Source organism: Symphalangus syndactylus, chromosome 1, assembly GCF_028878055.3.
Source record: "Symphalangus syndactylus isolate Jambi chromosome 1, NHGRI_mSymSyn1-v2.1_pri, whole genome shotgun sequence".
Classification (NCBI taxonomy): domain Eukaryota; kingdom Metazoa; phylum Chordata; class Mammalia; order Primates; family Hylobatidae; genus Symphalangus; species Symphalangus syndactylus.
Genome location: NC_072423.2, coordinates 89,781,406 through 89,809,314, shown reverse-complemented (window position 1 = coordinate 89,809,314; position 27,909 = coordinate 89,781,406). Strand labels below are relative to the sequence as shown.

The 27,909-nt window shown below is 51.7% G+C and overlaps 2 protein-coding genes across 12 annotated transcripts in view; both read left to right on the top strand.

The window, feature by feature from the left end:
* The window catches only part of DDB1 (damage specific DNA binding protein 1), a 34,054-nt gene extending 29,185 nt beyond the window's left edge, over positions 1 to 4,869 (top strand). The window contains exons 22-27 of the mRNA XM_055278824.2: positions 298 to 468; positions 1,149 to 1,258; positions 1,553 to 1,722; positions 1,945 to 2,047; positions 3,389 to 3,512; positions 4,102 to 4,869. Coding sequence (XP_055134799.1) covers positions 298 to 468; positions 1,149 to 1,258; positions 1,553 to 1,722; positions 1,945 to 2,047; positions 3,389 to 3,512; positions 4,102 to 4,185 — 762 coding nt within the window. The 3' untranslated portion in view covers positions 4,186 to 4,869. The remainder of the gene's footprint in view (positions 1 to 297; positions 469 to 1,148; positions 1,259 to 1,552; positions 1,723 to 1,944; positions 2,048 to 3,388; positions 3,513 to 4,101) is intronic.
* Positions 4,870 to 8,982: 4,113 nt separating this feature from the next.
* The window catches only part of VWCE (von Willebrand factor C and EGF domains), a 37,703-nt gene continuing 18,776 nt past the window's right edge, over positions 8,983 to 27,909 (top strand). For 3 of the 11 annotated variants that reach the window (XM_063641795.1, XM_063641802.1, XM_055278965.2), the window contains exons 1-10: positions 8,988 to 9,445; positions 12,801 to 12,895; positions 13,024 to 13,113; positions 13,450 to 13,578; positions 17,945 to 18,061; positions 21,465 to 21,581; positions 22,455 to 22,583; positions 23,128 to 23,570; positions 23,646 to 23,739; positions 25,854 to 25,936. In XM_063641795.1, coding sequence (XP_063497865.1) covers positions 9,336 to 9,445; positions 12,801 to 12,895; positions 13,024 to 13,113; positions 13,450 to 13,578; positions 17,945 to 18,061; positions 21,465 to 21,581; positions 22,455 to 22,583; positions 23,128 to 23,570; positions 23,646 to 23,739; positions 25,854 to 25,936 — 1,407 coding nt within the window. In that variant the 5' untranslated portion in view covers positions 8,988 to 9,335. Of the gene's footprint in view, positions 9,446 to 9,489; positions 9,895 to 12,800; positions 12,896 to 13,023; positions 13,114 to 13,255; positions 13,579 to 17,944; positions 18,062 to 19,442; positions 19,560 to 21,464; positions 21,582 to 22,454; positions 22,584 to 23,127; positions 23,571 to 23,645; positions 23,740 to 25,853; positions 25,937 to 27,909 lie in introns of those variants that run through there. The other 8 variants (XM_063641798.1, XM_063641796.1, XM_063641797.1 and 5 more) reach the window with 7 other exon arrangements.

The following is a 27,909-nucleotide window of genomic DNA, read 5'->3' as shown; positions in this document are numbered from 1 at the left end:
GCGCCACCAAGCCCGGCTACCCACATTACTGTTTCCTTTACATGGACTCATTTTTTTATGTAAAGGAAAACTTGGGAAGTTTTGTATTCCTTGTTTGGTGTGTTCATTGTGTTTTCATATTTCATAAATATATAATAGCGAAATAATAAATGTTCACCCCAGTGCCTCATAAAACCGTTTCCCATCCCGCATTGCACTTTGAGAAGTAGTGCTGCAGATGGAGGGTCAAGGAGTTGGGGGTAGTCGTTCTGAGAGAGCTCTGGCCCCTTTGGCTGAGAGAGACAATGCCCTTCCCAGGTGCGGCTCTATGAGTGGACAACAGAGAAGGAGCTGCGCACTGAGTGCAACCACTACAACAACATCATGGCCCTCTACCTGAAGACCAAGGGCGACTTCATCCTGGTGGGTGACCTTATGCGCTCAGTGCTGCTGCTCGCCTACAAGCCCATGGAAGGAAACTTTGAAGAGGTGATGCTGGTGGAGGGATGCAAGCAGACATCTTGCTTGAGCCACGGCCCCTGCAAGTGTCTCTGGTGGGGAAGGATAATCCAGCCCAGTATTAGGGGCAGAAATGTTTTCCCTGGAGCAGACATTCTACATTGATTAAGTTTTTTTTTTTTTTGAGATGGAGTCTGGCTCTGTCGCCCAGGCTGGAGTGCAGTGGTGCGATCTTGGCTTACTGCAAGCTCTGCCTCCCAGGTTCATGCCATTCTCCTGCCTCAGCCTCCCAAGTAGCTGGAACTACAGGCACCTGCCAACACGCCCGGCTAATTTTTTGTATTTTTAGTAGAGACGGGGTTTCACCTTGTTGGCCAGGATGGTCTCGATCTCCTGACCTCGTGATTGGCCCACCATGGCCTCCCAAAGTGCTGGGATTACAGGCATGAGCCACCATGCCAGGCCCTGGTTAAGTATTTTTAGAGACTTCCAACTCTGACTAGGCTCCATCTCTGGGCAGTTGGCATCCAAATGGGCTGCGTTGGCAGAGAGGTCGGGGAGAATCCCTCTAGGGCGACACTTGTTGAACACCGTGCTACATCTTCTGCGGGGTGGGGCCTTGCTCCTGAGTAAAGGAAACACAAGTCCCAGAACTGGATTCCGTGCAAACTGCTGATTATACTTTCTCATTTCACCTTGTCTGTTTTAAGATTGCTCGAGACTTTAATCCCAACTGGATGAGTGCTGTGGAAATCTTGGATGATGACAATTTTCTGGGGGCTGAAAATGCCTTTAACTTGTTTGTGTGTCAAAAGGACAGGTGAGTAGTGGCCAGCACTGGGAGTGGTGGGGAGGGCTGGGAGTTCCTGGGTCTCTGGTGGATGCAAGCATTGGGTTCTGTGTCAGGTTCAGGTGCTCCTCTTTACAGAGATAGAACTTTCCTCGTGAGAGAATAAAAGGTGACAGAAATCCACCTCTTTAGACTGGCTCCCCTACTGTGGAGTATGTCAGCTCCCCAGGGAAATTGAGCACCGTGACCACTGCACGTGGTCCTGTCTCAGGGCCTGTGGTGGAAACAGGAGGTTCAGAAAGTGACTTTCTCACCACCTTTCAGCGCTGCCACCACTGACGAGGAGCGGCAGCACCTCCAGGAGGTTGGTCTTTTCCACCTGGGCGAGTTTGTCAATGTCTTTTGCCACGGCTCTCTGGTAATGCAGAACCTGGGTGAGACTTCCACCCCCACACAAGGCTCGGTGCTCTTCGGCACGGTCAACGGCATGATAGGTAAGGTCACCCCTGTGGGGCACACCCCCACACAGGCCTCCTTCCTGATACCACCATTCTGAGGGACTGGGGAGAGCAACTGGACAAGACCTAGGCGTTTACTAGAGGAGGCTGCAGCACATTAGCCCTCCCCGAGCTGCTCACCTGGGCTGCCCTTTATGTAGAGGATACATGCTGTGGGGTTCAGCTCTCTGCAGCTCACTGCCTCCTTCACTTCTTCAGGGCTGGTGACCTCACTGTCAGAGAGCTGGTACAATCTCCTGCTGGACATGCAGAATCGACTCAATAAAGTCATCAAAAGTGTGGGGAAGATCGAGCACTCCTTATATCCTTTCCAGAGCCATCCTCTTGCTGGGAGGCACGTCCCGGCATATGTGACACACGGAGTCATGTTACCCGGAAGCTACTACATGTCTTGATTAGGTTCCTATACAGAACAGGTTTTTTGTTTTGTTTTGTTTTTGACTTTTTCATGTGGAAAATTTCAAACATACACAATAGAGAGAACAGTATATTGACTCCCAAGGTACTTATCACCCAGCTTCTGCTGGTCCATCTTGGAAATGTACATTTATATTCCTGAAATGTGTCTGTGTCTGGCCCTCTTGGTGTAGCAGGCCAAACATAAGTTTAGATCACAACACAGGAGCACATCCTTTCAGGGATTTGGTTGAGGGCAACAGTGTCTGAGACTAGAGAGACTACCAGAAGAAAGGGAAAGGTGAAGAAGCGGAAAACACTGAAGCTCAAGAATCTGCCACCCTGGGATCCCCAGAATCCAAGTGCTATTGAAAGTTTATTTAGTACAGGAGATATAAAGGGCCCTCCCCGCCCCTGCTGGAGGTGGGAGGAGCTCCTGTCTGTGACTCTGGCCCCGCTCTAGCCAAGGAGGGCTGATGGGCTGATTTATTGTTTTTTTGCTAACTATCAAGACTTTTGGCAGCCCTGTCTCACTGAGTCTCAGTTTGTTCATCAACAGAGCTGCTGGTTTTCTTCTTCTTTTTTTTTTTTTTTTTCCAGTTGGAGGTGGGTTCTTGCCCTCTCGTCCAGGCTAGAGTACAGTGACATGATCATGGCCCACTGCAGCCTTGACATCCTGGGCTCAAGTGATTCTCCCATCTCAGCCTCCCGAATAGCTGAGACTATAAGCACGTGCCACCTCACCTGGCTAATTAAAAAAAAAATTTGTTTTTTGTAGAGACAGGAGTTCTTGATGTTGCCCAGGTTTGGTCTTGAACTTCTGGACTCAAACGATCCCCCTGCCTCAACCTCCCAAAGTGTTGGGTTCACAGGCATGAGCCACCACCACACTGACCCCTCTATGGAGCTTTGAGGCTAGACTTAAGACAAGTGGTTCTTGTGCATCAGCTTTGCCTAGAGCACTTTAAAAGAACTTCCATATACATACGGGCTTCACATTAATAGACTCTGATCTGTACTTTTAAAAACTATTTTGAAGATCACCCCAATTGAGAACCAATTAGATTAGGTCATATTTTTACATTTTTTTCAATTCCAGAAATGTCCGAATAAAAGCAAGGCGAAAGGAAATGTCATTTCCTTTCTAATCCTGATGATTGCTTTAGATTGTGGTCTTATTCAAAGGTGGGGATGACTGAGGAGGGTGTTTCCTGATAAGCACATGTTCCTTAACTCACCCGTCCACCTGGAGATCCTTTCATACCGAGCGGAAGACAGAACCAGCCACAGGTTTCATCGACGGTGACTTGATTGAGAGTTTCCTGGATATTAGCCGCCCCAAGATGCAGGAGGTGGTGGCAAACCTACAGGTGAGCTGTGTGGTGTTTAGCCCTGGGCCAGACAAGTCCGCTGCAGGTTGGGGCATGCCAGGAGACTGTCTCTGGGCACCTCTCCTCCTCAATTCCAACGTGCGAGGGGCCCTCTGTGTAATCCTTACCAGATGGAAGGTGGAGTCTGAGGGAAAAGAGATGTTTGTAGTTGTGGCTCGTGGGTATCCACTAGGTACCAGATGCAGTGCTAGTAACTCTACCCATGTTAACCCCGACCTTGAGCAATGAAGACACGTCTGGGATCTTTGGCAAGACCCAAAGATGGGAGGCAGGGTCAGGATCCCGTAGGGAGGAGAAATGGCCACAATTCTGGAGTCTGGGATATTGCTCACTGGAGATGGTGTCTCGGGGATAGCAGAAGAGGGAGAATCTTGAAGAGGGAGAAATAGACCAGGTGGTGTCCTTGCTGACCTGTGCCACCCAGGGGGAGGTGTGGGTTTCTGGTGAGTCCTTCCTCTGCCATGACAATGGTGGAGTCTTGTGCCTCCTTCACTGGGGGCATTCCCTTCCCCAACTGTGGGAGAGCACCCTCTTGGTCCTCACAGCCCTGCCCATCTTCTCATTGCAGTATGACGATGGCAGCGGTATGAAGCGAGAGGCCACTGCAGACGACCTCATCAAGGTTGTGGAGGAGCTAACTCGGATCCATTAGCCAAGGGCAGGGGGCCCCTTTTCTGACCCTCCCCAAAGGCTTTGCCCTGCTGCCCTCCCCCTCCTCTCCACCATCGTCTTCTTGGCCATGGGAGGCCTTTCCCTAAGCCAGCTGCCCCCAGAGCCACAGTTCCCCTACGTGGAAGTGGGGCGGGCTTCATAGAGACCCGGGAATGAGCTGAAGGTGAAACATTTTCTCCTTGGATTTTTACCAGTCTCACATGATTCCAGCCATCACCTTAGACCACCAAGCCTTGATTGGTGTTGCCAGTTGTCCTCCTTCCAGGGAGGGATTTTGCAGTTCTTTGGCTGAAAGGAAGCTGTGTGTGTGTGTGTGTGTGTGTGTGTGTGTGTGTGTATATCTCACACTCATGCATTGTCCTCTATCTTTAGATTGGCAGTGTAGGGAGTTGTGGGTAGTGGGGAAGAGGGTTAGGAGGGTTTCATTGTCTGTGAAGTGAGACCTTCCTTTTACTTTTCTTCTATTGCCTCTTGAGAGCATCGGGCCTAGAGGCCTGACTGCCAAGCCATGGGCAGCCTGCGTGTAAAACCTGGAGATGGTGGATGATCCCCACGCCACAGCCCTTTTGTCTCTGCAAACTGCCTTCTTCTGAAAGAAGAAGGTGGGAGGATGTGAATTGTTAGTTTCTGAGTTTTACCAAATAAAGTAGAATCTAAGAAGAAAGGTACATTTGTTTTTGCTTTTATTCACCCTGCCTAGCTATCCAGGACCCCAGGCCAGGTTAACTATTCCTAATTTACTGCGAACTTAGGCAGTATCCTTCCCTTTATGGCAGTTGTTGCATTCACTTGCCCTTGGTGTTAGAACAGCTCTTTTCAAATAGTGAAAGTGAAGACATCTATACCTCTTCTTGATCATGTGATTGTTTGATGGGATCCCAAGGATGATGGGTTTAGAAATTCACTGGTCTTTTTGGTTGTCCTTGACACCATTTGATTCTTACTTGCCTCTGTCGGTAACCTGCTGGGCCTGGGGGTTGCCTGGACTGCCTTTCCTGGTTTTATAGCCAGCTCTGTGTGCAGTGTCCAGTCATCTAGCCCCCAGGCCACCTAGTAGCTCCTCACGTACCTCCCCGCTGCTTGTTGCCACATGCCCTTTGGACCCTCATTTTGTTTCCTCTGATCTAATCAAGTGAACCTTTGGTGCTTTTGGTTTGAGAATACAGCAGGAGTAGGGCACATATGGGATTCACTCTTCTGTCTGGCAAACAAAGCCTGTCTTCTTTTCAGCTCGGTGGGCCAGTGTCTAGGCTCACGTTTCTCTCAGTGATCCGGTGGGAAGAAAGGTTGCTCTGTCCCCACGGTGTAGTAGGGTTGATACTAGGCATATTGGTGGCTCCTTTAAGACCAGCCTTTGATACAGTGTCAGGAAAATTGTGGTTACAAGTTCAAATTGTGGTTTTGAGAGATTCTAGCTTAAAAGGAAAAGAGCAAAGAAGCATCTCTGGTTTGAGGGTCTTCTGGAGGAAGTTTCCTTCCCTGAAGGAATTCCTTGTGTTTTATTACCTTTTTTCCCCTTACTCTTCTGAGAGTTCTGGGGGTGGGGGATAAGGGTCTTAACAAAAAATAATCAGCCTCTCAAAAACCACAGTTTGAACTGGAAACCCAACACTGATTTGAATTCTAAAAGTCATAGTTTTGAATTTGAAAGGGCTGCCCCCCTGCCAGAGGCCAGCTTTAATGAGGCAGGCAAGCAACAGTCTCCACATTGTGATTATTTTAAAAATTTAATCCTAGATGGGAGCGCTGACTATAAGGTGTCATAATCAGAAAGAATGTGGTGGGATGATCATTCTGGGGCACTTCATGGTCTGACCTGCAGCTGCTGAGACCTGCTATTGAGAAGAAAGTTGTCAATGACTTGTCTTGAATTTGGAAGCTTGTGGAGTCCTTGCTATGTTTTGCTGTTTTTTTGTTTCGTACACTCTTGGGTATATTCACTCGGGATTGAACTCCAACTTTGGAAACTGATGTTCTGCTGCCATACTCCCACATCCCCTCTTAAAAACCATTAATCACCTCTCTAGGGGTGAAAGGTTGTCTTTGGAGCGGGGCTGTAGCCAACTGGAACAGCTCCATTCCATGTAGGCGCTGATGAGCTAGCATCACTCCAGGCCTCTGCACGAAGGGACCTTTGGGAGAATAATAGAAACACTGACTCATCACATGACCATTTGGAGGGATCACAAGCCAGAGGCTGTCATTCTGCAGCCAACAACAACTTGGATCCTCCACCCTCGGTGGAGGGTCCCTTTTGTTACCGAGAGACCACAAGCCACAGAAGTGGGAAGAAACACAGGAACTGCAATCAAGGGATATGCCCGAACTAGTCTTGAACAATAGTAAGTTAGAGACTCTGTGTCCAAACTGAGAAGCCTCAGGGCCAAACAAAAAGACAAGAAAAACAAAAACCAAACTAAAGAGGCAAATGTTGATAGGAGCAAGGTGAATATCATAAGGTCACAGAAACTTTATGGGGAAATGAAAGAAATGCCAAGGGCAGTTTGGATGTTGTTTGGAGATTCACTAACAGGAATTTACTATGTACTAAGTATCCTAAATTCCTTAGGGTTAAATGTGGGTTTTCTTCAAGCACAAAGTTGCATCTCAGCTATTCCAGCTGCTCATTGGCCAATGTGGAGCAAACTCTGCCAGAGAGTGAGTTTTTACAGGGTGAGGTGGAGCGGGTGGGGCTCCATAATGTAGCTAATAACAGAGGTAGCTGAGGTGTGCTGGAGTGTGAGAAAGAAGATGGCATGAAATATGGCAGCCATGTGGACACTTGTTTTGTGTATGCCTGTTGAAAATTTGGGTACCTCCCCTAGGGCCAGGAAAAAAGAGCAGTTGTTGCATTCATTTGCCCTTGCTGTTAGAACAGCTCTTTTCAAGTCAAACCCCTATTTGACATTGGTGGTTTAGGGGCAGTGGAGGGGGAAAGTGTAACCTTCAGATGTCTGGGGCAAGAGAGAAAGATGCCTTAGGATTCCGAGGGTCCTTGGGACTCAGAATGGATATGAGGGAAGTTGCATTCATCTTATGTTACAGAATATTTTGGCTCCTACTTGTTGAGAATATGTTGACAAGAAAATGGACCAAAACAAACAAGGTGAGATACGGCCTCAAGGTGAATGTCTGCAAAAATGTAGCCACAAACCGGGTGCGGTGGCTCACGCCTGTAATCCCAGCACTTTGGGAGGCTGAGGCAGGTGCATCATTTGAGGTCAGGAGTTCAAGACCAGCCTGGCCAACATGGTGAAACCCCGTCTCTACTAAAAATACAAAAATTACCCGGGTGTGGTGGTGTGCGCCTGTAGTCCCAGCTACTCGGGAGGCTGAGGAAGGAGAATTGCTTGAACCTGGGAGGTGGAGGTTGCAGTGAGCTGAAATCGTGCCACTGCATTCCAGCCTGGGCGACAGAGCAAGACTCCATCTCAAAAAAAAAAAAAAATGTAGCCACACAGCTTCAGGTAGGGAGACCGCTTGGCAGTTTGTGTTTAAATAACATAAAAGCACAACAAAAAATGCCTGCTTTTTTTCTTTTTTTTTTTTTTTTTGAGACGGAGTCTTGCTCTGTCACCCCGGCTGGAGTGCAGTGGTGCAATCTTGGCTCACTGCAACCTCTCCCTCCTGAGTTCAAGTGATTCTCCTGCCTCAACCTGAGTAGCTGGGATTACAGGCGCCCGCCACCACGTCCAGCTAATTTTTGTATTTTTAGTAGAGATGGAGTGTCACCATATTGGCTAGGCTGGTCTAGAACTCCTGACCTCAGGTGATCCGCCCACCTCAGCTTCCCAAAGTGCTGGGATTACAGGTGTGAGCCACCGCCCCCGGCCACCTGTGGTTTTTCTTTACTGCAAACTCATTGTGTCATAATTAACATCATGGGGTTGCCAAAAAGGTAATATTAGGGTGCATTAGTAAAAGTATGGTGTCTGCAGGAAGGAGGCATGAGTCCAGGCCACCGCTGGTACGCAGTGTCCATTTGTGGCCACCGATGTTAAGCACCTCAGTAAAGGCAGAGGTAGCAGGAAGGCCAAAGGAACTGGGATTGTTCAGCTGGAAAGTGAAGACACTTTAAAACAAATGTGGTTCAAAACTGGATTGGGCCGCTTCTTAACAGGTAGTGAGTTTCTTACCCCTGGAAGTATTTAAGCAAAATCTTGACTAATTGTGGGTGGCTAAGGGAAAGATTACTGCATGGAGCCGAAGGTAAAATCAGTTATCCTTTCAGCTTTCTCCCAGCGGGATGATTTTGATTTCCGCACCCGTTCCTTGCCTAAATCCCTAGGCAGCCCCCCAGTCTCTGACCACAGCCTGGGGCAGCTGCAGAAGGGGCAAAGAGGAGCCTTCCAGATCTGCTTCTGCCTCTCCACTGCCAACAGTGCCAGCTGCTTCCTCGCCTTGCCACCAGCAGTCAGGAGGCCGGCCATCTGCCCCCTGGGTGCCCAGAGGAACCCAGGGCTTCAAAAGTGGCTAGGGCCCCTGGCCAGGGAACGGTTGGACCGACAGATCAACGCACTCCGGCGTTAGGGTGCAGACCTTCTGGCAGGCTGGGGGCAGGCCTAGAACTGCCCAGCGGCGCAGCGATCTGGCGTCGTGGGTTCGAATTTCCACGGTTCCCACCTCGTGACAACAAGGCATCTCGGGTCCCACCGACAGGGGCCATGCTCGGGGCGCGCAGCCTCCGGTGCTAGCCTTGTTCCCGAAGTCTGTTTCCTCCCGGGGCCTCGGTCTGACGCCCTCAGTCAGCGCTTCGCAGGAAGCCGACTCCCAAACCCGGGCCGGGGGTGTGGGCCGAGGGCGAAACCCCGCCCCCAGGGGTCCCTGATCTTTGCCCCCGCCCCGGGCTCCGCGCTTCTCCGAGAGGCATCGACAGGCAGGCAGCGTTGCCTTTGTGTGTTTCGCTTCGAGGTGCCAGAGACCCTCCCCACAGTCGTCCGCCGCGTCCCCTCGCGGCCCTCGGCCCCTCCTCTCGGCGTCCCCAGCCCCCCTGTTCAGCTCCGCGTGCCATTTCAGGGATCGCTGGTTCGCTCCCCACGGCTCCAGGAGGAGGGGCGAGGGCCGGCAGCCCCCTCCCCCGCGCGCGGCGCAGGAGCCGAGCCCAGCCAGGGGGACCCGCCGCCGCCGGTCATGTGGGCCGGACTGCTCCTTCGGGCCGCCTGTGTCGCGCTCCTGCTGCCGGGGGCCCCAGCCCGAGGCTACACGGGGAGGAAGCCGCCCGGGCACTTCGCGGCCGAGAGGTAAGCGCCCCGAGCTCCTCCCCGCCCCCCTGCCCGGGAGAGCGCTACCGGCGTGCACTCGAGAGGCACGGAGGGGCGCTCAGGAGCCGCAGGCAGCCGCGTGTCGGGGCTTCCTCTGGGGTGCTATCAGCGCGGGCACAGCTCGGGGACGGGACAAAGAGTCAGCAACTTGTGCCTCTGGGCGGGTGCTCATCGTGCACCCCTGGCTGGGGCTGTCCAGACTGGGACCTGGGAGATCGGAGGTCCAGGCGTTGGGTGACTCCTAATGTGCTCTGGAGCGCGGACCTCTGGAGAGGGGAGCCCAGGACGTGCCATCTGGTCTCCGGACTGGCTGGCTCACCCCCCAGCATGCCCGTGGCTCTGCCCTGGCAGCGCCTGGCCTCCCCTGCCGCGCGGGGCTTTCCCTGGGTCTTGGCCCTACGAACTTCGTGGACCTTGGAACAGCCGGGGTCTCTGGGTCACTTTTCGTTTTCTGTCCGTGCGTGTGCGCGGGTGGGGGTGGGGTGCATGCCCCTCCGCTGTCTTTCGCGATGGATGCCGCCCTCCGCACGTGCTTTCCCCCGGGTGCCGTGGGGCTGTGCGCGTGTGCGTGATGCTCGGAGCTAGGGAACACGGTGTCAGCGGGCGGCCTGGCCCGCGGCCACGTCCTCCGGGGGGCGCGCAGCGGGGACGGCCCGGCCAGGCTTGTAGCTCACACGTGTGTTCCACAGCTACCGCCAGTTCCTGCTCAGATCCGGCCCCGACTCCCCGGCGTTCCACAGGCTCCCACCACCTGTCCCTCTGTCACCAGCCCTAGGAGGCTCCTTAGGGCGCTCTGGCGTGTGCTCGGGCCCTGCCCACTTGAAAGTTCGACTCCATCAGCCTCCCTGGGCACCCTTTTATCTGCTGTCTTGGTGGCACTGCCTGTCCGTTTCTGAGAGTCCCAAGGCTCCGCTCATTCGCCCGGTCCCCTCCTTCTCAGGCTGCTGCCATAATCACTCCAGCAAGGGGGTGGATGAGACTTCACTGCCAGCTCCCGCCAGCAGGAGGGCCCCCCCTTTCTTCTGTGATGACCTCAGAGAGGGAAAAAGGCCCCAGGGACAGCTTTCCTCAGACTTTTGTGTGCTGCCATGGCGCCCTGAGCTTCCCTTTCTGGAATACTTGTCACATTTTGGCACAGATTCTTCTCCCCAAGAACACGATAAGTTTGCCTTGTCCCAAGTCCCATGTCCCCAGTGCCTGGTGCAGTGCCCAGCTCAGAGTGGGTGCTTTACAAAGTGCCTGCCTCGCAGAATCATCTTCCCTCCGCTCTGAACATTGGTGGAACACCGTTGGGAAGGGGTTTCTTGTCCCTTTTCTGTTGCGGTGGGGTTGGAAGCTCAAACCAGGCTGGATTTCATCACCCTCTGTCCAGTCCATGATTGGAGCTGGTTGCAGTTGTCCTCTCTGTCCCCCTCCAGGCCTGCAGTTGTGCTGTTTCCCCTGCTGGAACACCCTCTCCCTTCCTCTTATTTTGCTGGCTGCCCTACTTTTTTTTTTTTTTTTTTGAGACAGAATCTTACTCTGTCACCCAGGCTGGAGTACAGTGGCGCGATCTCGGCTCACTGCAGCCTCTGCCTTCTGGGTTCAAGCGATTCTCATGCCTCAGCCTCTCGAGCAGCTGGGACAACAGGCACATGCCACCATACCTGGCTAATTTTTGTATTTTTTTTTTTTTGAGATGGAGTTTTGCTCTTGTTGCCCAGGCTGGAGTGCAGTGGCGTGATCTCAGCTCACCGCAACCTCTGCCTCCCAGGTTCAAGCAATTCTCCTGCCTCAGCCTCCCAAGTAGCTGGGATTACAGGCATGCGCCACCATGCCCGGCTAATTTTGCATTTTTAGTAGAGACGGGGTTTCTCCATGTTGGTCAGGCTGGTCTCAAACTCCCAACCTCGGATGATCCGCCTGCCTCGGCCTCCCAAAGTGCTGGGATTACAAGAGTGAGTCACCGCGCCCGGCCTGTATTTTTTTTTTTAGTGGAATAGGGGTTTTGCCATGTTGACCAGGCTGGTCTCAAACTCCCGACCTCAAGTTATCCACCTGCCTTGGTCTCCCAAAGTTTTCTCTCTCACCTCAGCCTAGATGCTGCCCTTCCAGGAACCCCCCTGACCCTCCTCAGGGCTCCACAGCCTATCCCACTGTGGCATTTGTCACTCTATGTTGTTATCACCTGGCTCCTGGTCTGCCCTACTTTCCTTGAAGGTGGGGGCAGTAGCTTGTTTATGGCTGTATGGTCACGCCTTACTCAGCACCCAGCACCAGTTGGATGCATCTGGCTTCCTGCCCTTTCTGGACCTCATTCCTGGTTGAACAGACCCACTGCCTCCAGTTTTGGGCAGCTCACTCATGACCCCACACCCACCCCAGAGATGTCACCTATGCCATTGCCCTTCTCAACCTTTCCCTCAACAGCCATTTGTTGAGCACCTACTATATGCCAGGCACTGCTGTAGGTGCTGGGGTAAATAGATAAGAAACCCTTGTCATCAGGGAGTTGTAGGGGAGACAGTGAACTAATAAATTAAAAACTAATGTCGCAGGAAGTAAATGTTGTGGAGAATAAAGCAAGGTAAGGGTGGACAAGGAAGGCCTCCCTGAGAAGGTGCCATGGGCAGAGATCTGGGTGAAGGGAGAGAGGAAGTCCAGTGTGTGTCTGAGGAAGAATCTTTCTTTTTTTTTTTTTTTATGTTTTGAGACGGTCTGGCTCTGTCACTTAGGCTGGAGGGCAGTGGCGCCAACTTGGCTCGCTGCAACCTCTGCCTCACAGGCTCAAGACATTCTCCCACCTCAGCCTCCCAAGTAGCTGACCCTACAGGTGTGTGTCACCATGCCCAGCTAGTTTTTGTGTTTTTATTAGAAACGAGGTTTCACCATGTTGCCCAGGCTGGTCTCAAACTCCTGGGCTCAAAATGATCAGTCTGCTTTGGCTTCCCAAAGTGCTGGGATTACAGGCGTTGAGCCATCACACTCAGCCATAAGAACCTTTCTTATAGCAGGAACTGCAAGTGCAAAGGTCCTGAGGCAGCCACCCCTGGGGCTCCTCATCTATTGCACAGCCTTTCTTCACCTCTGAGGCCCCTCTCCTGGCCACTCTGCTGTGTGTTCATGTGGCAGATATCTGCAGGAGGCCAGTATCTATTGTCTCACACTTTTGTCTCTGTCTTGCCTCCAGGAGAAGACTGTCTGGGTCATTTTTCTTTGGAAACTTCCCATTGCCCCTCCGGACAGTTCTCGAGAATTGTTTGTTGATTGACTTACACACTGGCTGGGAGACTTTCCTGTTGACCAATGTCTCCCCCAGTACAGAATGAGGAAAGTGCTCTCTCTTCTCTTGCAGACGCCGGCTGGGCCCCCACGTCTGCCTCTCTGGGTTCGGGAGTGGCTGCTGCCCTGGCTGGGCGCCCTCTATGGGTGGTGGGCACTGCACCCTGCGTAAGTGCTTGTCCCTGTGCCCCAAGTCTTCTCCTCCAGCAGTGTGTGTTGCCAGCCCTCAGTCCCTGGTCCAAGGGGCAGACGGGGGGCCCCAGTCCCTCATCTCTCACCTGCACTTCTCCTCTCAGCCCTCTGCTCCTTTGGCTGTGGGAGTGGCATCTGCATTGCTCCCAACGTCTGCTCCTGCCAGGATGGAGAGCAAGGGGCTACCTGCCCAGGTAACTGGGGATGGACAGTGGCTGATGGGAACAGATGAATAAGCATTGAGGTTATGTGCTGGGCAGTGGGCACTTGAGATGTGTCCTGGCATCTCAGCTTCAGACAACTCTATTAGGTAGACATTTTGTGCCCATTTTATAGATGAAGAAACTGAGACACAGAAGTTATTGTCTTGCCCGGGGTCACACAGCTGGTAAATGGCAGAGCTGGATTTAAACCCAGGCCTGTTTGCCTTCAGAGCTACCCTCCCAAAGGAATTCAGGAGGACCCTGGTGAGGTGGGGATGGCTGGGACTGCCACAGGGTACATGCTCACTGGTGCGATGCCTGCTCTAGAAACCCACGGACCATGTGGGGAGTACGGCTGTGACCTTACCTGCAACCATGGCGGCTGTCAGGAGGTGGCCCGAGTGTGCCCCGTGGGCTTCTCGATGACGGAGACAGCTGTTGGCATCAGGTGTACAGGTGAGACGCCTGGGAGTGGTGGGGGAGGGGGACAGCGGGAATTATATCTCCTCCCCATCCTGCCAGGATGGTTTCCAGTGTATTGCAAGAGCCAAGCTGAGCCAAGATAGGCTCTGATGTTTGAGAGTGGGCAGAGAGACACGAGAACAAAAGAAATATGTCGCTTCTGTTATTTTACAAATATTTATTGAGCACTTCTTAGGGGCAGGAACTGAGCTAGGGACTGGGGTTGTGGGAGCCACAGTTGGTCCCTGTTAGGGATTTTTTTTTTTTTTTTTGAGACGAAGTTTCACTCTTTTGCCCAGGCTGGAGTGAAGTAGCATGGTCTCAGCTCACTGCAGCCTCCACCTTCTGGGTTCAAACGATTCTTCTGCCTCAGCTTCCTGAGTAGCTGGGATTACAGGTGCGTGCCACCATATCCAGCTAATTTTTATATTTTCAGTGGAGACAGGGTTTTGCCATGTTGGCCAGGGTGGTCTCGAACTCCTGACTTCAGGTGATCCACCCACCTCGGACTCCCAAAGTGTTAGGATTACAGGCATGAGCCACTGCACCCAGCCACCTGTTAGGGAGTTTCTGAATATGAGGAAGGAAGACAAGTAACAGGACAAGAACAGCTCAATTGTCATGGGGACCTTAACTGGGAAGGGCAAGGTGCCAGGGCCCACAGAGGGGCATGGAACCCGGAGTCGGGAGGGTTGGCCAGGGGAGGCTTTTTGGGAAAATGACATTTGAAAGATGAGAGAAGCTAAACTCAATAACTATTTTGTGAATGCATTATTTGCTTGTGATTTTTAAAACATTTCTACGGACAAAATCTGTTACCTTCCCCAGAAACAGCCACTGTGACCAGTTTCTTGCCAGTCTTTCCAGAGCAACAAAAGCCTTTTTGGAGTTTTAACTTCGTAAAAATAATATTTCTCCCCCTGAATAGAAAAGCAAAAGATAGTGCATTGTAGAACATTTGGAAAGTAAGAGGAGAAAGATGAAAATAAGCATTCTCTGAAAGTCCCCACCCGGAGATATTTGTTACTAAAATGAAGGTTTTTTTCCTGCCCTTTTCCCTGGGTGTGTCTGTGTTTGTGAGTGTGTGTACGTGTGTGTATATGTATGTTAAGCATGCAGCATATATGTATGCTTTATAAAATTGGGATTGTATCTTATCTGTAGTTTTTATTAATTTTCCCATCTAATTTTATGTTGTAGGCATCACTAACAATTCCTTGCAATATAACTTTTTTTTTTCGCTAGGCTTGGTGGCTCACGCCTATAATCCCAGCAATTTGGGAGGCCAAGGTGGGTGGATTACTTGAGTTCAGGAGTTCAAGACCAGCCTGGCTAACATGGTGAAACCCTGTCTCTACTAAAAACACAAAAACTAGCTGGTGTGGTGGTGCATGCCTGTAATCCCAGCTACTCAGGAGGCTGAGGCAGGAGAATTGCATGAACCCAAGAGGTGGAGGTTGCAGTGAGCCGAGATCATACCACTGCACTCCAGCCTAGCAACAGAGCAAGACTCTGTCTCAAAAAAAAAAAAAAAAAAATGTTGTTTTAGCAGTTACATATGTGGCTGCTGCAATTGAAATAACTGTCTGTTGTCTCTTACTTAAGAGGTTTGCAGTGTTTTACCGCTATAAATAATGCTGCCATAGGGCCGGACACGGTGGCTCACGGCTGTAATCTCAGTACTTTGGGAGGCCGAGGTGGGTGGATCACGAGGTCAGGGGTTCTAGACCAGCCATGACCAACATGGTGAAACCCCATCTCTACTAAAAATACAAAAATTAGCTGGGCATGGTGGCGGGTGCCTGTAATCCCAGCTACTCAGGAGGCTGAGGCAGGAGAATTGCTTGAACCCGGGAGGCGGAGGTTGCACTGAGCCGAGTTCACGCCACTGTACTCCAGCCTGAGTGACAGAGCGAGACTCCGTCTCAAAAAAAAAAAAAAAAAAAAAAAAAAAAAATGCTGCCATAAAGAGGCTTCTTGTCGGCTTATCTGATTATTTCCCAAAAGGACGCTATTGGGTCCAAGGGTCTCAATAAAGGTGTCTTGGAGCTCGTTGCTTGTTGCAGCATCTCCTCCAGATACGAAAACCAATGGAAGCAATTGATCTGCTCCTGAATGCCTTTCACCTTGGGACAATTTCTGCACGTACTTCTCATTGCAGAGGCAAACGGAACCAAGGAAAAGCCAGAGAACAATGTCAAAGCACTTGCAGGACAGGGTGGCACTGACCGTAGCCACGAGACATCCCAGTGGAATGGGGTTAGTCAGGGTGGGCTTCTTAGCAGTGTTGAGCATGGTCTTGATGGTCCAGCTGTTGGGAAGAGTGGGTAGCTGCTGGGTAGAAGGCTAAGTAGGGGATAAGGAGAGTGGGGGTGTCCCATGGGCTTGGGGGCCACAGTGGCGAGACTCACTACACAGTGAGTGCAGACTGAGTAGACTGAGCTGAGCCCGTAGGTCCTCAGAGGCTGCCGAGGATCTTTGGCAGGGAAGGGAAGGCATGAAGCATGATTTGGGGAGATCTGTCTCCCAGCTCCTATCATCCCTCAGATCAGAACATCTCACTAGGCTCACCTTCCTTGGATTTAGTCGCCACAATTTAGTCTCATCTTTTTTTTTTTTTTTTTTTTTAAACAGTCTTGCTCTTTCGCTAGGCTGGAGTGCAGTGGTGCGATCTCGGCTCACTGCAACCTCTAATTTCCTGGTTCAGCGATTCTTGTGCCTCAGCCTCCCAAGTAGCTGGGATTACAGGCACGTGCCACCACGCCCAGCTAATTTTTGTATTTTTTTTTTTTTGAGGCGGAGTCTCACTCTGTCGCCCAGGCTGGAGTGCAATGGCACTATCTCGGCTCACTGCAAGCTCTGCCTTCCAGGTTCACGCCATTCTCCTGCCTCAGCCTCCCGAGTAGCTGGGACTACAGGTGCCCGCCACCACGCCCAGCTAATTTTTTTTTGTATTTTTAGTAGAGACGGGGTTTCACTGTGTTAGCCAGGATGGTCTCAATCTCCTGACCTCGTGATCCGCCCGCCTCGGCCTCCCAAAGTGCTGGGATTACAGGCGTGAGCCACTACGCCCGGCCAATTTTTGTATTTTTAGTAAAGACGGGGTTTCACCATGTTGGCCAGGATAGTCTGAATCTCCTGACCTCGTGATCTGCCCACCTTGGCCTCCCAGAGTGCTGGGATTACAGGCGTGAGCCACTGCTCCTGGCCTTAGTCTCCTCTTAATCCATATCTTCAGTCCTGTCTCCTGCTGCCTCAAAAGGAACCCAAGCTTCAGCTAGTCTGGGCCTCAGTACAGTTCGCAAGGAGCCCAGCTGCTGCCTGGAAGCACCTCAGACCCTTTCTCCACCTGGGCAGTCCTTCCCCCAATACTCCTGGTCCTCTCAGCCAGTCGCTCTTCCAGGGCATGCCTGCTGGGGCCAGTCTGTCCCTGGTGGGGCATATATCACCCCAGCAGGCACTGGTCTCCCCTGGGTGTGTGTCTTGGCTCCTGTGTTATCAGACTGTGAACATCTGGAGTCAGCCCTGTGTCTTAGTCACATTTGCGTCCTCAACAGCCCCCCTCTGGGTCTGCTGCATGCAGTTGGTGCTCAATGAACCTTTCTTTAAGAGAATGACTCTGTTGATTATTTAATCAATCTCCCTGTCCACTGCCCTCTGCCTTTTTGAGGGCCCTTTGGGGTTGCCCTGCAGGCAGGGCCATTGGAAACAGTTTGGTCTCAGCCAAGTCTTCTCTCGTCATCTGATCTTCATGGGTTAAAGTCGGCCTCAGTCCCTTGGCCTCTTCCTTCCTGGGGTTTCCTCATAGCCAGTGACCTTCCTGGTGTCTGCTCTTTCTTCCTGGGGTGCAGGTGGGGATTCCACGCTGCTGAGGGCAGGCTTGGTGTGGGCTCAGGGTCCTTGTGGGCTTGATTTGTTCCTGAGTCACAGTCATGTTCAGAGAGGGCCGTGCAAGGGGGCTTTCTTTTCTTTTTTTCCTTTTTTTCTTGAAACGGAGTTTCACTCTTGTCGCCCAGGCTGGAGTGCAATGGTGCAATCTTGGCTCACCGCAACCTCCGCCTCCTGGGTTCAAGCGATTCTCCTGCCTCAGTCTCCCGAGTAGCTGGGATTACAGGCATGCACCACCATGCCTGGCTAATTTTGTATTTTTAGTAGAGACGAGGTTTCTCCATGTTGGTCAGGCTGGTCTAGAACTCCTGACCTCTGGTGATCCACCTGCCTTGGCCTCCCAAAGTGCTGGGATTACAGGCGTGAGCCACGGCGCCCGGCCTGCAAGGGTGCTTTCTTCCCAGACACTGACAAATGTGTAAGTTCCTCTTGCAAGGACCACTGTGTAAACATGTGCTTTCTCTCTTTCCAGACATTGACGAATGTGTAAGCTCCTCTTGCGAGGGCCACTGTGTGAACACAGAAGGTGGGTTTGTGTGTGAGTGTGGGCCAGGCATGCAGCTGTCTGCCGACCGCCACAGCTGCCAAGGTGAGCTGCAGAGAAGGAACGGCTGCTCTGGGAGGTGTAATGGGGATGCCACATTGAACACTCAGCCCTGCCATGCCCAGTGCAGTGTGCTCTGTGCGCCACTGCATTGAACCTTCACCACTGGCTTCTGAGGGAGATGCTGTTATGGTTCCTGTTTGACTGATGTGGAGACTGAGGCTTGCCCAAGGCCAAGTCATTAGTAAGAGGTGGAGTCAGAGTTTGAATCCCAGCACATCTAACAGTTAGAACCGACTGCTGCTGGCCTGGTGGGATGGCTCACATCTGTAATCCTTGCACTTTGGGAGGTCAAGGCGGGAGGATCACCTGAGGTCAGGAGTTGGAGACCAGCCTGGCCAACATGGTGAAACCTCGTCTCTACTAAAAATACAAAAATTAGCCAGGCGTGGTGGCGAGCGCCTATAATCCCAGCTACTCGGGAGGCTGAGGCAGGAAAACTGCTTGAACCCAGTAGGCGGAGGTTGCAGTGAGCCGAAATTGCACCACTGCACTCCAGCCTGGACGACAGAGTGAGACTTCATCTCAGAAAACAAAGTACCTGCTGCTGCTGTTGCAGGATAAAGGGATGGTGATGGAGGAGAGGCCGTGAGGAGAGCCAGGGCAGAGTGGGCAGACCAACCTGGGGAAGGAGGCCACTGAGATGAGGGAGGGCTGGGAGAGACTCAGGCTGTGAGTCCAGAGGAGCCATGGGAGGGGCATACTGGGATGGGGTCATTCACTGACTTCATTCATCTGTTTCACCTGCCCCAGTGCTGGCACAGGCTCCGGAGCTACCCTGGGGAGTAGGCTCCCCCAAGTCTGATGGGGAGCAGAAGAACAAGGTTAGGATGAGGGATAAGTGTTGGGAAAACCCAGGGAAGAGAAGGAATCCTACCTCTTCAGTTTGCAGGATGAGAGATCTTACAATTACTACTCATTCTTTTAAAATGCCTTTTATTTACACATTATGGAAAGAATCTCACAAGGCCGATAATTGTGAACTACCCCTGAATCCTGAATCCTACATTATTATTTTCTTTATGTTTGACATTTTCATAAATTATAAGAAAAAATTTAAAAGCCATGGTGCTAGCCCAGGCCCTCTTTCCCACTGCTGCCCTCTGCTCTCCCTGGAGAATAGCCTGTGCATCTTAGTCTGCTTGGGCGGCCATCATAAAATTCCACAGGCTGGGGGCTTATACCACCGACATTGATTCTCATAGTTCTGGAGGCTGCAAAGTCCAAGATTAAGGCACTGGCTAATTCAGTTTCTGGTGAGGGCTCTTCCTGGCTTTCAGAAAGCAGTCTTCTTGCTGTGTCCTCACTTGGAGAGAGAGCTCTCTGGTATCTCTTCTTCTTCTTTTTTTTTTTTTTCGACATGGAGGAGGACAGAGGACACTCCTGTTGCCCAGGAGTGCATTGTTGCAATCTCGGTTCACTGCAATCCCCGCCTCCTGGGTTCAAGCGATTCTCCAACTCTCCCAAGTAGCTAGGGTTACAGGTATGTGCCACCACGCGTGGCTAATTTTTGTATTTTTAGTAGAGATGGGGTTTCACCATGTTGGCCAGGCTGGTCTTGAACTCCTGACCTCAAATGATCTGCCCGCCTTGGCCTCCTGAAGTGCTGGGGTTACAGGTATGAGCCACCCAGCTAGGCCTCTCATGTCTCTTCTTACAAGGACACTAATCCCATCAAGAGGGCACACCCTCATGACCTCATGTAACCCTAATTATCTTCTTATCTACTTATCTTACCTTCCTATCTTCCAAATGCCATTACATTGGTGGTTAGGGCTTCAACGCGATTTTTGAGGGGACAGAGTTTAGTCCATAGCACTCAGGCATTGGTCTGCTATGTGCCCTGCCTGCCCCTCCCCATGATGTGTACATATATACATGGGCACTTACAGAGATAGGATAGTTGCTGGGTCCTGGGCTAAGCACTTTACATGCATTTTCTCCTTTCGCCCTCAAAATTACCCAGTGAAGTTGGTATTATTTATCTCCATTTTATTGATAGGAACACTGAGGCTTAAGGAAATTGTTACTTGCTTAAGATCACATTAGAGCTAAGGTTTTTTTCTTTCTTTTTTTGTAGAGATGGGGTCTTGCTGTGTTGCCCAGGCTTGTCTCAAATTCCTGGCCTTAAGCTATCCTTCCCCCTTTGGCCCCCAAAGGGCTGGGATTCCAGGCATGAGCCACTGCATTCAGCCAGAGTTGGGATTTGAACCTAGTCATTCCTTTGCTTGTTCCCCTCACCCCTGCCCAATGTTGGTCTTGAAGATCTTTCCACATCAGGGTAAATAGACTTGCCTTGTTCCTTTTAACTGCTGACTCTGCAGTGCAAATATTTTATAGTTTACTAACTCTTCTCTTATTGATGAACATGGAGATTATTTCCAGTTTTTCATAATTTCAAACAGCACTAGGGTACTTTTACAGAGGAAGTTCCACTGAAGCTGAGTTTTGAAGTATGGGTAGGAGTTTTCCAGCCAGACAAGAGGGAAAGGCATTCCAGGCGAACAGAGAACATGGGCAAAAGGGGAGCACCAAAAGAGCGTGGTGCATTTGGAAGATGGCAAGAATTTAAGTCAGTGGCCAGGTGCGTGGCTCATGCCTATAATCCCAGCACTTTGGGAGGCCAAGGTGGGTGGATCACCTGAAGTCAGGAGTTTGAGACCAGCCTGACCAACATGGTGAAACCCCATCTCTACTAAAAATACAAAATTACCCAGGCATGGTGGTGCATGCCTGTAATCCCAACTACTTGGGAAGCTGAGGCAAGAGAACTGCTTGAACCCAGGGAATGGAGACCACAGTGAGCTGAGATCGCGCCATTGGACTCCAGCCTGGGCAAAAAGAGCGAAACTCTGTCTCAAAAAACAACAACGACAACAAAAAAAAGAATTTAAGTCAGAGTGAAGGTCAGGGTCAAGGAAGGAGGTGGGCAAGGCAACCAGGACTGTGTTCAAAGGCGTCGTCAGCTATGGGGTGGCATTGGTGTCTTACCCTAAGATGAGGTCTGTGGCCTGTGGGAGCAGCGGAGAGGTTTTGAGCAGGAGGGCCCTGATTAGAAATGCCCTTTGGTCAGAACTTCCTGGAGGCTGTGCAGAGGATGGCTTGAAGGAACCTAGGTAGAGATAGAGAGACACCCTGGAGGCTCTGGCTATTCTCCAGACTAGAGATGAATGTGGCCGGGCTAAGGGGTAGCAGTGAGGATGAGAGATGTGGGCTGGTCCAGAGAGTATTTAGGACTGGATGTGGGCAGTGCAGAAGAGGGGCAGCTAAGGTGGTTCCCCACAGCCCTGTGTGGATAGGAGATGGAGATGAGGGAGGAAGAGGGGACCACATATTTCCAAAGTTCTGTTGGGGAAATGAACCCCAGTCTTGTCCCTTTTCCTGCCAGACACTGACGAATGCCTAGGGACTCCCTGTCAGCAGAGATGTAAAAACAGCATTGGCAGCTACAAGTGTTCCTGTCGAACTGGCTTCCACCTTCATGGCAACCGGCACTCCTGTGTAGGTAAGGTGGGGATGACCCTGTGGTCTGCACACTTAGGCTGCCAATCAAGAAGATGGACAGGGAGCCCAGGGACCCGGGAAGGTTAACAATTAGACTTTCTGGTCCTCTGGAGCCTGAAGGGGCTTGAGCCTTTGCTCAGAGCCTGCCTGTCCCTGGGGTTGGCGTGGCTGTGCATGAAGACCCTGTCTTGGACTTTCCTGGCCATTTGCCACTTTCATCCTGTTATGTTTCTCTTCCACTCCTCTCCCAGATACACCCCAAGGATTCCTCTCTGCTCACCCATTTTCTTGGCTGCCTTTGCTCCCCTTGGTAAATAAAGCACGTTATGTCTTGGTTCCTCTGATTTAGAAGGAGACCCTGTTTTCTCAGCCCATTAGCAGAAATTTCCAGAAAGGGATTGGCATGTTTGGTTTGAGCTTGGCTCATGGGTTGAAGGTGGGGTCTCATGGGCCTGAAAAAAGACCTTGTTCTAGTGGAGTTAGGTATTTGTCCTGAAGCCTACCTTGAGCAGCTCAGTGAGTTTTGAGACTTTATTGGGAAAGAAAAACGGGAGGGTGGAAGGTTTGGAGATGAGCTTCTCAGAGGGGCTTACCCCTACCAGGCAGCAATTAATTAACCAATGCATAGTGCTGGGGCTGAGTCTCTGATACTCGCATTAAATGCCTGCTCGATGTGTGAACCTATCAACAATACTAGCACTAGATTTCAGCCCCGCTCCCAGCTGTCTGAGTCACATCTTGCACCTTGGGGCAGGGATGGACCCTGTAAGAACATGGCAGGGAAACTCCCCAAGTCTTTTGAGCTAAGGGATGGGCGGAAGAAGGGCTCGGTAGCCCAAACAAAGCAGCTGTCCGCAGCGAGGCTCTCCCACAGATGTAAACGAGTGTCGGAGGCCATTGGAGAGGCGAGTCTGTCACCATTCCTGCCACAACACCGTGGGCAGCTTCCTATGCACATGCCGACCTGGCTTCAGGCTCCGAGCTGACCGCGTGTCCTGTGAAGGTGAGCGCCAGGCCCCGCCCTCCCAGCGGCTGGCCACGCCCTCTCAGTGCCTGCCCCGGCTACGCCCCCCAGAGCCTGGACCCTCCCTGTTCACGCCCTCCGGCGCCCAGCCACGCCCTCTCAGCGCCTGGCCCCGCCCTACCCCGGCCCCGCCCACCAGGCGCTAGGCTCCCTTTCCATCTGCCCTTGTTTTCAGTTCATCTTGTTACTTTCAACACTCCACTTTCTTCCTCGCTTTCTTTTTCCACTTCTTTATCCATTCTTCTTTCTTCTTTTCACTGTTTCCCCAGCCCTTCTGTTTTTTTCCCAAATGATAAAAGGATAAAACCCAAAAGGAGTCCGAGTATCCTGGGCTACAGGGACAGCCATTTCCGTAGTTTGCCCTACCGCACGGCAACAGTGTGCCCATAAACATAGTAGAATGTTGCGCAGACCACGGGGGGTGAACAGGGACTTGTGGTGGTGGAGCTGAGTCCAGGTCTTTCTAAACCCTGCCTCCTGTCTCTGCTGTCCACCCCAAGAGACCTCCGTTCCTCTGTTTCAGCTTTCCCGAAAGCCGTGCTGGCCCCATCTGCCATCCTGCAGCCCCGGCAACACCCCTCCAAGATGCTCCTGTTGCTTCCTGAGGCCGGCCGGCCTGCCCTGTCCCCAGGACATAGCCCTCCTTCTGGAGCTCCAGGGCCCCCAGCTGGAGTCAGGACCACCCGCCTGCCATCTCCCACCCCACGACTACCCACATCCTCCCCTTCTGCCCCTGTGTGGCTGCTGTCCACCCTGATGGCCACCCCAGTGCCTACTGCCTCCCTGCTGGGGAACCTCAGACCCCCCTCACTCCTTCAGGGGGAGGTGATGGGGACCCCTTCCTCACCCAGGGGCCCTGAGGCCCCCTGGCTGGCAGCAGGGCCCTCTCCTTGCTGGCACCTGGGAGCCATGCATGAATCAGGGAGTCGCTGGACAGAGCCTGGGTGTTCCCAGTGCTGGTGCGAGGTGGGTACTAGGGGTCCCCGGAGCTTCCTTGGTCTGGGTCCCTGTGGTGGCTCTAACTCCTGCTTGTGCTTCTAGGATGGGAAGGTGACCTGTGAAAAGGTGAGGTGTGAAGCTGCTTGTTCCCACCCAATTCCCTCCAAAGATAGGGGGTGCTGCCCATCGTGCACAGGTGAGAGCTGGTGCCAGGGAAGGACATAGTCCTGCCTCTTCCTTTCTCTGCACCCTCCTGCAGCCAAAAGGCTGTTCTTTAACGTTAGCGTACGTTAGAATCTCCTGGAAGGCTTACTGAGCCACATTTCCCTTGGGGCTGCCCCCAGAGCTTCTGATGCAGTAGGTCTGGGATAGGGCCAGAACATGTGCGTTTTGAACAGGTTCCCAGGTGATACTGACATGGCTGGTCTAGGGACCACATTTTGAGATCCACTTGTTTATTCTGTAATATGCCTCAAGGGGTACTTTTCATCTTCTGGGCATCTGTTTTCAGCTTCATTCGCTCATTCATTTATTCAGTCATTCATCGAGCCTCTTTAAATCCACTGTGCAGTCCCCTTCTCCTGCCCAGTTCCCCTCCTACAGGCGGAGGAATAGTTGTTTCTAAATTCTGTCCCCTTTTTGACTCGCCCCCGCCATCTGCTGATGGTTTTTCATTTGCTTCCCATTGCTGGAAGGATAGGGACCCAAATTCTTCACAGATCCTTCACAGAGCTTCTCGAAACTTGCTCTGCAGTTGAATCAAGGGGATTCTTATTAAAATGCAGATTCTTGGCTGGGCATGCTGGCTCAAGCCTGTAATCCCAGCACTTTGGGAGGCTGAGGTGGGCGGATCACTTGAGCCCAGGAGTTGGAGACTAGCCCCATGTTTATAGGGAGGACCCGTGTCTACAAAAAATACAAAAAGTTAGCCAGGTATGGTGGCGTGTACGTGTAATCCTACCTGCCTGGGAGACTGAGGAGGGACGATCACCTGAGCTCAGAAGGTCGAGGCTGCAGTGAGCCATGATTGTGCCACTGCACTCCAGCCTGGGCAACAGAGTGAGACCTTGGCTAACAAAAAAAGAAAAAAAGCAGATTCTCATTCAGTTGGTCTGGGAGGGGATTCTTTGTCTGATGGTCTTGGTGATATAACACAGAGGTTGCTGGAGATTGAGCAGTAGTTAAAAAGTCTTCCTAAGGGTTAAAATGGAAATGCACTATTTTTTTGTTTGTTTGTTTTTGTTTTTTGAGATGGAGTCTTGCTCTGTCGCCCAGGCTGGAGTGCAGTGGTGTGATCTCGGCTCACTGCAGCCTCTGCCTCTAGGGTTTAAGCAATCTTCCCGAGTAGCTGGGATTATAGCCACCCACCACCAAGCCTGGCTAATTTTTGTACTTTTTTTATTAGCGACATGGTTTTGTCATGTTGGCCAGGCTGGTCTTGAACTCCTGACCTCAAGTGATCTGCCCGCCTCGGCTTCCCAAAGTGTTGGGATGACAGGCATGAGCCGCTGGGCCTGGCTTGATTTTCTTAATGACTGTTGTGGGCTATGTCCCCGCTACATGCTAAGTCCTGAGTGCGAAGTATTGGGTACTTTATTGCCCAGGTTTTGGATCCTTCCAAGATCCCTGCAGGGTACATGGTGGTGTTTTCATTTTGCAGTGAAGACAAGCTGGGTACTAGAGAGGTGAAGTGACATGTCCAGGGCCACGCTGGTTAACGGAGCTGGAGGGCCAGTTTTTTTTTTTTTAAGACGGAGTCTCGCTCTGTCACCCAGGCTGGAGTGCAATGGCGCAATCTCAGCTCACTGCAACGTCTGCCTCCCGGGTTCAAGCGATTCTCCTGCTTCAGTCTCCTGAGTAGCTGGGATTACAGGCACGCGCTACCACGCACAGCTAGTTTTTGTATTTTCAGTAGAGACGGGGTTTCACTATGTTGGCCAGGCTGGTCTCAAACTCCTGACCTTGTGATCTGCCCACCTTGGCCTCCCAAAGTGCTGGGGTTACAGGTGTGAGCCACTGCACCTGGCCTCAGGTTTTGAAACCAGGCTGCCTTTCCTGCCCTCTGGGAAGAAAATGTTGTGTCCTCCAGACAGTTGTGGGTTTGTGAGACATGAATGGACCCTTCTGGGGCCACCACGGCTGATCCTTGCAGGACCACACAGTCAGAGTACCCTGAATCTACCACTCCTGGGACACCTAGGGCAGTGAGAGAATGTTCCAGGTACATTAAGCCTGGAGAAGCAGCGAGACCTCAAGCTTCCTCTTCTTTGAAGAGGTCTGATGCCTCTACCTCCTATTTGTCTTTCAAAGGCTGTTTTCACAGTGGTGTCGTCCGAGCTGAAGGGGATGTGTTTTCACCTCCCAACGAGAACTGCACTGTCTGTGTCTGTCTGGTAAGCGTCACAAGATCCTCAAAGCCTCGTGGGTGTTTTCTTAACCTTTGGGGGTTTTAGAGGAAGGGGAAAAGACCGGATGTTAAAGGTGAGCTTGTTGAGTGGAAGGGAACATTCTCAGGTTGTGGAATTTGGTTAGAAGCTGCAGAATTTAAAAGGGGGAGGGAAGTGTAAAACACGAAGGTTGGTGGAGTAAGGGAGGCTTCTGCTCCACAGCAGACAGCCAGCAGGCACACAGGGTCTCTCTGTTTAGGAAGGGGAGGGGATTAAACTCCCTCAGAAACTTCCCACCAGGGAGGCTGTTTTTCTCTCCAGGCAAAATATTTGCCAGCACAATAAAGGTCTCCACATTTGGGAGAAAGAAGGCTCATTACCAAACTCAGCTTGTTAAAAGTATTTGGCTTTGGGCAAATTCACTCCTGCAAGAATAGTTACTAAGCACCTACTGTGTGCCTGCCCTGCCAGATGCTGACGTTGCAGTGAGCCAAGATCGTACCACTGCACTCCAGCCTGGGCGACAGAGCGAGACTCTGTCTTAAAAAAAAAAAAAAAAAAAGAAAATGCTGATTAGGAGCATCTACTAAGTGCCAGGCCCAGGGTTGGTGCTTCTCATCTCTTTCCTCACTGAGGCTCCAGCAGCTCTTCGGGGTCAGCTTTACTGCCTCTATTCTGCAGATGAAAAGACAGAGGCTGGGAGGTGGCAGAGCTGGGATTTGAGGTCTGTCTGAGCCCAAAGTCAGGGCTCTGTCTACCAGCCCTCACTGCCACCCTCTGACCATCTTTATTTTTTATTTTAGAGACAGTGTCTTGCTCTGTTGCCCAGGCTGGAGTATAGTGGTGCAGTCATAGCTCATTGCAGCCTCGAATTCCTGGGCTCAAGCGACCCTCCCATCTCAGTCTCCCAGGTAGCTGAGACCACAGGCTCATGCCATTACACTTGGCTAATTTTTTTTTTTTTTGTAGAGGCTGGGTCTTGCTGTGTTGGCCAGGCTGGTCTCAAATTCCTAGGCTCAAGCGATCCTCCCACCTTGGCCTCCCAAAATGCTGGGATTACAGGGATGAGCCACTGCACCTGGTCATGACCATCTTTAAATGTCTCTTGCTCTGGCATCAAAGGTGGATGCTGCAGTGTGAAATCAGAGGCATGCAGACAACCACCAGCACCCTTTATCAAACTCTTCCTATGTGCAACATGAAAGCACAGCAGCCAAGTTCCCTCCCCCCCTCCTTTCTCTCTTTCTTTTTCTTTCTTTCTTGTTTCTTTCTTCTCTTTCTCTCTCTCTTTCCTTCTGCCTCTCACTTCTCTTTTTCTCTCTTCCTTCCTTCCTTCCTCTCTCTCTTCCCTCCTACCTTCCCTTCCTCCCTTCCTCATTCCTTCCTTCTTTCATTCCTTGCTTCCTTCCTCCGTCTGTCTTCCCTCCCTCCCTCCCTTCCTTCCCTCACTCCCTCCCTCCTTCTTCCTTCCTCTCTCCTCTCCTGCCCTTCCCCTCCCCTCCCTCCCCTCCCCTGTCTTCTCCTCTCCTCTCCTCCTCCCTTTCTCCACTCCTCTCCCTCCCCCTCCCCCTATCCCTCCTCTCTCCTCTCCTCTTTTCTTACTGATGGGACCTCATTTTGTTGTCCAGGCTGGGGTGCAGTGGTGCAATCATGGCTCACTGTAGCCTTGACTTCCCATGCTAAAGCAATCTTCCCACCTCAGCCTCCCGAGTAAGTGGGACCACAGGCGTATGCCACCACCCCAGCTAATTTGTTTTTATTTTTGTTGTAGAGACAGGGTCTCCCTATGTTGCCAGGCTGGTTTCAAACTCCTGGGCTCAAGCAGTTCTCTTGTTTCGGCCTTGCAAAGTGCTGGGATTACAGGCGTGAGCCACTGCACACAGCCCCAAGTGCTTTCATGCATGATCTCATTTCACGTAATCTTTGGAAACCCCTGAGAGACACGCCAATTCCAGCCTATTTCTTAGATGGGGAGACCG